General features: G+C 31.9%; 1 protein-coding gene across 11 annotated transcripts in view; it reads left to right on the top strand.

The window, feature by feature from the left end:
- Nucleotides 1–1,079: 1,079 nt before the first annotated feature.
- LOC123004332 (broad-complex core protein) overlaps nucleotides 1,080–10,624 on the top strand; it is a 30,029-nt gene continuing 20,484 nt past the window's right edge. For 3 of the 11 annotated variants that reach the window (XR_006412687.1, XM_044397541.1, XM_044397544.1), the window contains exons 1-2: nucleotides 1,084–1,326; nucleotides 9,327–9,528. Coding sequence is in view for 10 of the 11 variants with exons in the window: in XM_044397541.1 (XP_044253476.1) it covers nucleotides 9,343–9,528 (186 nt within the window). In the remaining variant the exon portion in view is untranslated. Of the gene's footprint in view, nucleotides 1,327–8,232; nucleotides 8,768–8,886; nucleotides 9,215–9,326; nucleotides 9,529–10,624 lie in introns of those variants that run through there. The other 8 variants (XM_044397545.1, XM_044397542.1, XM_044397538.1 and 5 more) reach the window with 7 other exon arrangements.

Below are 10,624 nucleotides of genomic sequence, written 5' to 3'. Positions count from 1 at the left end.
AATTAGCTCTGACAATTTGAAAGTTTTTAGAATATTAACCTAGTAGACGATCCTGATATTTTTTTAGCAAAAAGTGGTATAAAATTTGACAGTTTCATTAGCAAATAACTGTCATTTCGTTAAAGCCTATTTGGTAGACAGATTTGTGGGTTTATTAGTGAATTTAAATATAATAAAATAATAGAAAAATAATACTTTGTCAAATTTTAGCTAACTTGATATGTAAATACATAATTTTGTCAAAAAACCGATAATAAATGAGTTAACTGACAATTTCAGCAAAACAAGTGAAACTATACAGTTTCATCTAGCAGTCTGGGTAATAAATAACTGTCATTTTGTTAAGGCTTACTTGATGGACAAGATTGTGTTTTTGCAAAAATAGTAATAATTTCGTTTTATTATCGAAAAGTATAAGTTGGCTTTGGTGAATTGACAGTCGAAGAAAAATTGAAATAATCTGTCAAATTTTCATGACCGACTTGATGTGTGAATACATTGACAAAAAACCGTTAATAAATGAGTTTTCAGAGTATTAGTTCAGTGGGTGAGGTTGTTTTTTCATAGCAAAAAGCGAGAGAAACTTAAAAATATCATCAAGGAGTTAGGGGAATAAATAAAATGGCATTTTATTAAAGCCAACTTGATGTAGAAGTTTGTGGTTGTATAATTTTGGCCACATCCGATGATTTGGCGTTAGTGTGATTCAAGGCCACCCTGATTGTGTGTGTGTGTCGGGGTTCCGGGGTTGTTTGCGGCATGAATGGAAGTAGGAAGCGTCGTCGCCGGAGGATTTTCCGGAAGCGCCTCCGGTCGTCCATATGTCCGAAATTCGTCCTTTCCGTGGCAAAAATCGTCAAAATCTCGTTTGAAAAATCGAGTTAACCAAGCGCATCGCCCCCCTTCTCAGCATGCGAGACAAGGAGGTCCTCGTCCGGTCTGGTGGGCCTGGCGTGGGGCAAAAATCGCCAAAATTCGAGTTGCAAATCTTGATTTTCGCATAACTGTACTGCAAGCTCTCTGCTATGAAAAGGGGGGTATGACCATGCAAACTCCCTGCACGACACGCCGCCCCTCCCCTCTGCAATGTACAGGTAGCTATGAATTTGCCAACCAAATAAAAAGTGGTCCTGCAAGTTTAGGGGTTTTGGGACTTGAGACCATCATTGTGATGTTAGAGTATTGCTAGACTATCTGGCGGGTTAGACGCTAGTGAGTGCTGTCTTGATGGTGATGGACTTGGCGCTCARACACCTGGTGCACCCCTGAAGATGACCCCCACGCTATAACGSCTACGGTTTTCGTTCTTTTTTTATTTCAACACACGTAAGTCACTAGGCATTTTTTACATTTTTTCACATTTTTTTCCCTGCTAATTTCACCGAAAATTCACTACCATATGTTGCAAAATTTTCGAAGGCTGCACTGATACCCAACCGAATAGATAAGGTCAAGTTAAGGGTATCCAAAGCCTTATCAATGTTTTCATTTTATCATTAGGCACTGATAAAACGGGTGGCGAAATTTCTAACATTTATTACCAATAAAAACTAATAAAATAATCAACACTAATCCACCACATTTTTTTTATATACAGTGTCCTTGCAATTGCAAAAATTGACAACCGCTCATTTTTCTAGACTAAAGAAATTATTTAAGACAATCACGTGACTGATAAATGCTGTTTACATGATTTTTAAGATGTAAACACCGAAATGGCGAAAATAATTAGCACTGATTAGTTGAGTCAAAAACCCAAATTTATGAAATAATTTATTAACAGTTTTTAACTAAAAATTGCCCACAGCCTTTCGTTTCAAATTTATTTCAATTAGAGCAAATCAATAGAATTTATTTTAGAGCTCATTTAATCAATTTCTTATCTTTATTTTTTCTAAACGTACCGATGAATGATTGTCTATTGATGCATTTGATAAAAATAATTGTCGTTTAACACACGTGAAATTATTGCAAACTATTTTAAATAAATGTAAACACCAACACTGGGAAATTGCAATCAGGAAAAATATTGTTTTGTTGGTAAATGCTTCAGGAAGGCGATTAATCGACTCATCTGTGTATATTGTGAGAGACGTTGCAGCGTGCGCAATTTCCAAACCTTTAAATTCTTTATGTTGTTTGTTTTTTCGGGAAGAGACGTCGACTTCGGAAATTGTTTGCCAAATTTCAATATTGAATACGATAGGTACGAGTCGAGTATTTATGCCAAAGAATAAAGACGACTCGTGATGCAAACGCTCGAATTAATTATTCACGAGGAGATTACAGGAGGCGAAAATTTTCGATTTCTACTAACAATTTTTATCATTCAGGAATTTTTATTTTCAAATTTTAACAAAACATTTTTTGACAAATGAAGTGAAACAAAAAATATTTTAATTTTCAAAAATTGTACGATCTACTGGGTGATTCTTGTAAACCGCTTCTTTGATTTGTGTTTATTTTCAATTTTTATTATCATTGTTTTTTGGAAAAATTGTGCCTTCTACAGAGTGATTTATTATAGTTTGCTTCGTTGTTTAATTTTCTTGACAAAAATTGTGCTATTTACAGGGTAATTTCTAAAACTCGCTTATTAGATTTGTGTTTAATTTCAATTTTTGATATTGAAAGAAAAACATTTAACAAGTTTTTTTTAGTAGAATGTTAATTAATAGGGGTAATAACTAATGATAATTAATAATAAAAAATTGGAAAACTAGTTATTATTAGGTAGTTTTGATAAAAAGGCCCCGAAGTTGAATTTTTATAGTTTTGTTTTTGAATAGTTCTACAGAGTGGTGATTTATTCGCTTAGTTGCTTTGTGTTCACCAATTTTAATTTTTTTTGGCAAATGTTATTTTTATCAAACATAACGAAGAATATGTTTAATTTTTTTCAAAAATTGTGTCATTTACAGAATGATACCTGTAATTCGTTTCTTTGATTTACGTCCAATTTTAATTTTTATTATACAAATATTTTTTAAAATTTATTTTTAATGTAATTTAATTTTTTTATGTAACAAAAGGGAAAATATAGAAAAATATTTAAAAAATCGTGCCTCTCTATGTAATTCGCTTCTTGGATTTGTGTTTTTGCAGATAATTGCTCCATTTAAAATCCGATTAAATGTAATATTCATTTTTTAACTAGTAAAGAATTTAACATAAGAATAAACTTTGAGTCAAAATAAAAACGCCAGCAATTTTTCAAAATCATTGTACATTTTAACTTCCACAAAAACCTAATCTTAATTTTTTTTTAGTTTATCAATTGACAAAAATCGCCTAATAGCTTCCTTTTAATTAGTTTTTTTAATACTACTTTAACTGGTATCTAGTCTACCGCCTAACATTATTTTCAACAGATGTAGATTTTTATGACAATGTTTTTAAGCTAAACTTTTATTGGCCGCTTTTGCTTAGTTTTAAAAATAGGACGGTTTTTTGACAAAATATGCACTTTTTAAAAATTTATTACACAAAAACTAAGACATCTAGAAATATTTTTTTTACTGCCGCAAAGAAGAAGGTACAAGCTATAAGGTTGTAACATTTTTTTAGTGTGTTGCATTTGCAAAGATAAAAAAATGAAGGCGTTTTTTAAAAGTTCAATAACTTAAAAAATTTAAATAGAACACCCTATTAATTGTTTTTGAGTTTAAAAGATTAATAAATTGTTTTTTTTTAAATCATTTACTTTTAACCTTTACAAATGCAAAACACTGAAAAATTGCTACAGCTTTAAATAAGACAAAATTTGTTCGAGCTGTCTTAGTTTTTGCATAATACATTTTTAAAAAGTGCATATTTTTGTCAAAAAAACGTCTTATTTCTAAAACTAAGCAAAAATTACTAATAAATGTTTAGCGTAAAAACATTGTTTTAAAAGGTTACATTTAAAAATACCAAGAAACATACGGTGTTTCATTTAAAAAAACACAAGTTTGTATTGTAACTTATTTTTGAGACACGCTGTATAGTTGAAAATAATTTTAGGTGATAGATTAGTATCTATCAATGTCCTATACATTTTTTTTAAATTTTACTATTTAAAGGTCACTAATGGACTTTCTCAACACTTTGGGACACTCAGAGTACATTAAAAAATAATAATTTGTGTTGATAGATTTTTAAATAAAAAGCGAAAAATTATGCAAATTAATGCAAAAATTAATGCTATTTCGTAGTTTTCAATACTTTATTTTAGTTAATTTGTTTTGTCACATTTTCTAAATACATTATAAAGTTTTAGACTCATTGTTGTTTGAGCACTCGCCTATTTTTTAATCAATTTAGTCATTTGTCAGACCGCCAAATGTTTCTCCTCAGTTTTTTAAGAAATATTCTGTATATTTTTAGCACTTTTAAAAACTTGATATTTAGTGAATTAATTGTTGAATTTTTGAAAATCTACAGGGTGTTTTATTATAACTTGCTGTGTTCAGTGTTAAAAAAAAACCTTTCCTGTGTGATCGTTCTGGTTTGAGTTTCCTGTTGTGAACTCCGGAAGCCCTATTATATGACTTCCAGACGGCCCTGTAGGGGCTCCCATAGTTTAAAAACCCTTAAACTCAAACCGTAATTTTTTTTGTTTTGTTTTTTTTTATCAAAATTAGTGAAGAAAGCATTACTTCCTAATGGAAAAGTCATCGCTTTTGTCAAATGTGGCCCTCGCAGGAGCTTCCTGCACCCATAAATCCTTCAAATTTGTCGTTTCTTTCTCCTCCCATTTACATTTGTAACAATGCTAACTTTTTCTGAATTTCTCCCAAAACAATTTTCACTAAATTTGTATTAATTTATTCACTCTTAATTACGATAAATATGGTTAATTTTCTCAAGATGCACCAAATCTGCATTCAAGCGAGAATGGTGCGAATTTGTGTTTTTTCCGGTGTTCTCGCGAAAATCGTCGTTTCCAGTTCAAGACATCCCGTTTTTAAAGCTCATCGATTCGCCCCGTAATGAGCCCGAATTAAAAATAAAGTAAAAAAAGCCGCCATTGGTCGAGTCATGTTCTCGCTTATCTCCTAGACTAAACGTTGCATCGGCACGAAATTTTTATCCAGCGATAAAAAAATAATCCAAATATTTATAATGCGAGTCCGATAAAAAGACGGCAAGGAAGTTGCGTTCTAGGACCGGCTCCAGGGGTGTATCTAGAGTCGTCGCGTATTTTTTCCCTAACTACGAGTAGGTTCAGGTAGAAGTAAACAGTCGGAGGGGGCGGAGGGGCGCGGATACAAACAGGGATGCTGGAAATAAAGATGAAAACATTGCAGGTTTTATTGCGGTATTGATTATAAAATCAATAAAATATGGCCCGGCGAAACGAAACGGGAAAAATAGCTGATTCACACAACTGTATATTTATTCTATGAGAATTAAAATGTTCATGCGCAACGCAATAACCTCTACCCGCGAAGAATGTAATGATTTTTTGGGGTAAATTGGAAGGGAGGTCGAGGGAGCCCTCATTAGCATAGGCGGCGACAATTAAAAATTGCCAACTCTGATCATAGATCACCGGAATCGATAGCAACGAATTTCAACGAAAAATCAACTTGCTTGGGATTATTATTTGACAGGTGCATGACACTTAACACGCGCTCACGTGACTGGCTTCGCCGATTAAAGACTTGACACATCGGCGTTTTAAGACTTCTAGATCGAGAGATTTTTATTAAATTAACTTAGTTTTCAACAAAACTGCCAAAAACCTGCTTGTTGTCATAAAGTTTTCATGCTCTGGACATCGTTAACAAGAAGTTAAAAAGTAGACAAACACTATTTTTTATACATTTATTTGCTGGTTTTTGACAAAAAATTATTGATAGTTTTATTATTTGTTTCGAAATTGAAAGAAAAGTTTTGACAGGTTTTTTAGTAGAATCTAAAACAATTTATATTTATTTATTTGTTTTGATAAAAAAATCCACGAGGCTTGATTTTGATAGTTTTGTTTTTGAAGAGTTTTTTACTTAGAGAAACGTTAACTTATTTGTAGCATATTTAAGTGTTAAATTTTAAATAAACAGCCGTCTCTTAATTAATGTTATCGATAGTTTTTGACAATGTTTTGATTATTGCTTTATTCCGATTTTTGTGTTTGACAAGTTTTGACAATTTTTCAGTTTTGATTTCGGAGTATGAAATAAAAAACAACAAAACGAATTAATTATGTGCAAACATTAAAAAAAATTTGTTGACTTAGTTTATGACAAAACTAATACAAAAACAAAACATGAAACTTTTTGCGTCAATTTTTTGTCATTTAGTCATTTGATATGTTGAGAAAATGCTTAAGAAGGAAAAATTTGCTTTAAGTTTTGTGTATGTTTTTGGATTTTGGACGGTTTTAATTACTATAAGAATACCATTTACCAACACTATCTAGTAAAAAATACATCGTTTTAATATTTTTAAATTACTGTTTTAAAAACAGTAAAAAGCGTTTATACTTGTCAGTTTTTGACACAAATTTATTTGGAGACTGGTGACTTTGCATATGACAACGTAAATAAGAATTTGGCACAATAATGCGTAAATATTAAATTTTTTTGTTGACTTATAAGTACTCAGTTTATGACAAAACTAATACAAAGATAAAACTTGACTATTTTTGACAACTTTTTTCGTCAATTTTTGTCATTTATCTTGAGAAAATTAAGGAAACAAAAATTTGATTTAAGTTTTGTGTAAATTTATGAGTTTTAGACGGTTTTAAATACTATATAAGAGTAGCATTTACCAGTGTTTTTGCCAACATTGTTTTAATATTTTTGATGAAATATTGTTACTTGTATTTGACAACACAAATAAATTTATCATAAAATGTTAAATAAATTTAATAACGAATATCTTTAGAACAATGTTTAGAATTAAAAACAGTAAAAAGCGTTTATGCTTGTCAGTTTTTGACACAAATTAACCTTAAAACAAATTTTGACCTAGAAACTGGTAACTTTGAATTTGACAACGTAAATAAGAATTTGGCACAAAATGCTAAATAAATTAATAAAAATCTTTAAAACAATTTTTTTGAAGTAAAATGGTTAAATTGTCAGTTTTTGACACAAAATATTTTAGGCCAAGTTTTTCTTTAAACTGCAACTTTTTAAACAATAAAATGTAATTTAGAGAAGCTTTTAAGTCGGATGATTTTGACGTTATTTACATGTTTTTGACAATATTTTATATTATTTTGCAAATCCTCTAATTAATTTTTTTAAAAAAGGTGAAAATTGCAAATATTTTTAGACAATTTGATTTGTGATTTTTGACGGTTTTTATAGTTTTTGCTAGTGTTTTTGACAGTTTTTGATAAACCATTAAGCATTGTATTTGACAACATTAATAAGAATTTGATACAAAATGCTAAATGAATTCATAAAAATCTGTAGAACAATTCTTTGGAAGTAAAAATAGGTAAAAGAGTTCATTTTTTGTCAGTTTTTGACACCAATACATTTTAAGACTCTTTTTGTTTTAAACTAGTATTTTTTTTTAAACAAAAATGTAATTTAGAGAGTCTTTTTAAGTTGCATCATTTCGACTTTTACGTTTTAGACAATTTTTTTTATTTTCGCATGTGTTTTAATCCATTTTTTAACAAAGTTTTTGACAACATTTGACACACAAATAAGAATTTGATACAAAATGATTAAATGATACACACTTAACAATAAATATTTTTGCAACAATTTTTTGTAGATAATACAGTTTTGGTGATAATTAAAAGTTTTTGACAATGCAAAATAATACGCAACTGTTAATTTCGGGAAACCTCTTTGTCTGTCGTCTTGCGAGTGATAATCGGCGGAATACGAATTACCTAATCTTATCAAGATATCGCTGGCTTGCGTCCCAGCTCACTTGATCTTGCACCTGGCCCAAAGTTTTTTCCTCTTTTTAATTACACGAAATTGTCAAAATTGAGCCAAGGTGCGTCTTTTTCTCTCATCTAAGTTCACCTTATCTCCTTGGCGAAAAGCAAAAAAAATCGCGCTATCTCATATTTGTTTTGAACAAAATTGAGCTAGGTCAATGGTAACTAGATTACGCTGTAAACTTTTTCGTAATTCAATATGATAAGCGTTATCATCATCGAAACGCAGTGTTATCAGTGAATTCGGGCGTTATGAAAATCGGGGGTTGCGACGAGCCGCCCATGCCGCCGCGAATATGCAGTTTTGATCTTTTCTTAAAGTCGGTCGCGAGTGCAAAAAATCGAAATTGGGCAAAATGAGTGAAAGATGTGGTGATAAGGCGTAATGTGGGAGTGTTGGGTGGAAAACGTGTCGGGAAATGGTCGTGTCGGAGGTGATGCAGGGCGCAGATTTGGTACACTTCGATTTTTTTATTTTGACATTTTTAATTGCGGGCCTGTACTCGTTATTCTGCGCATTTTCATTCGTCGCGGGAGGGGTAGGCGGGCACGCACTATTTTTTAGTGCCGGCTTATTACAGCAGATGTCTCATAGCCATGTCCCAATAAAGAATAAGCGGCCCGTCATTTTTTGCGCGCTTGAATTTTTAATATTCGCCCGAATGTCGTGACGTACTGACGTCGGCCCGTGACAGTGTGATAACAAGACAGTTCGCTTTTCGTATTTTGGCGGTCTAGTGTGCCTTGGAAGACGCTTCTGACATCTGTGCATCGCGACGCACAGTCGCGAAAATGTCCATGTGAGGAGAAAAAATGGACGCGCCGAAAAAAAACACACTCAGAGACATACATGACCCCTACGAATTTTAACAGGTAAAAAAATAAAAAAAAATTTTTTTTCAAATTATCAAAAAACGCAGATGGCTCGTGTCATTAACACTACCACAAACCTGTTAAGAAAAATCATTCATGATTATTTTTCTGATAAATTGCACGAACAAAACACAGTCGGCCCTGACCGACGCCGGTCGTCGCGGCGCTTTCCCTTTCCGCGTATTTTTTACCGATGCCATGTTTTCCCCCACCCCTTGTAACTATCCAATCAAATTTTTTCATGTAATTTATTTTTTAATGATTGAGCCGAGACGCGAACCCGTCTTTTAGATATCTGCAAATGCACCATCTGTGTTTTTTSGTGCGAATTTTTTTTGCACTGTTTATGTTTGAATTGTATTTATAGAACTTATCTCGCGCTTCGTAAAACCCCATAAACAGTTAATCAGCGAGTTATCTGTTATAATGCCGGCTATTATGGTGTTTGTAAGTCGACTTTTTACCCTTACCGGAAAAAGTGAGGGGGTGCGTGACGTAACCTCACTTTTTTCCGGGGGTCCCCGAGATGGCCAAAAACCGATTTTTTCTCTTGTTCCAGGTGAATAGTGATTACGATGGTAGATACACAACATTTCTGTCTGCGGTGGAACAATTACCAAAGCAGCATCACATCGGCTTTCGAGAATCTCCGGGATGATGAGGACTTCGTCGATGTTACGTTGGCTTGCGATGGAAAAAGTTTAAAGGCTCATCGTGTTGTTTTATCGGCTTGCAGTCCCTATTTTCGGGAATTACTTAAGGTGAGACAAGCATCCTGTTCAAGTGACTTTTGAACCGTAGGTTAACTTTATATTATTTACAAAATAGCTAAGTTGATTGCAAGCTTGCCCTTGAGCTTTCACTATCATTTATTAAATTATTTTGTGCGTCAAGATAAAAAAACACCATTTTTGAGATGCATAATATTTTTTCACAGCTAACTATTCGATATGCTTTATCAGTGTTTATCACTAATTTTTCAACATAATGCCATTGCGATAAGATTTCCATCACAGTGATGAGGGCCAGATTAGAATACTAATTAATTCACCAAAAAAAAAATCGCAAATCTCATTTTTTTGCGTTTAGTGAATTTTATCATAATTCGTTGCATTTTCCGATAAGTTTTATCTAAATGATTAACAAAATTCTCGAGTGGATGAAAAATGTTCGAAAATTGATAAAATAAGTCATTGTATCTATTAGATATTTTCTCAAGTATTTGATAAATAATTTAAACACTTCTACAAATACTATTTGTGCATTTTGTAACATGACCTTAATTTTTATACTTGAGTTTTTGGCGATTATCAAAAAACCGATGTTTAAACTGCACTCGAACGAGTTTTATCTTATTCATTTATTTTAATTCAGTGTATAACAATCTTTTTTCTATGCATGTTCTTTGGATTTTTTAACACTGTTTTAAACTAATTACGTAAGTTGCGTAAGTTTTTGGACGCCGGCTTTTAATTTTATAGTGTATGAATGCGTAACTCGGCTTTCGCCTCGTTTTWACTGTACCAGGTGAATCAAATTTTATCCACACCCTCAAAACACTTTTTCTAATTAAGCTAAAATTATGAAATTGACATTTAACCTTACTAGGAAAAAACTGTTCTATCAATTTATTTGTTCCTGACCTGACGTGACCAAAACTGCGTAATTATTTCTCTTGAAAAAAATTGTTGAATTGTTGAATAAAATTTATTTTTTATTATTTATAGGGAATTTTGGTCTAATGTATGATTTTGTTGAGTTAGCTGAATTGTTGAATTTTTGCTAGAAACACTCAAATATTTTTTTCAAACTCTCATATTTGAAAAAAATTTAGGAATGACCGAAATGACAAATAAC

This window comes from Tribolium madens, unplaced genomic scaffold (assembly GCF_015345945.1).
Source record: "Tribolium madens isolate multiple individuals breed KSU strain unplaced genomic scaffold, Tmad_KSU_1.1 Scaffold_1;HRSCAF=32;Tcas5.2_LG8, whole genome shotgun sequence".
Classification (NCBI taxonomy): Eukaryota; Metazoa; Arthropoda; class Insecta; order Coleoptera; family Tenebrionidae; genus Tribolium; species Tribolium madens.
The sequence above is the reverse complement of the archived record's forward strand: the minus strand, read 5'-3'. Positions and strand labels throughout refer to the sequence as shown.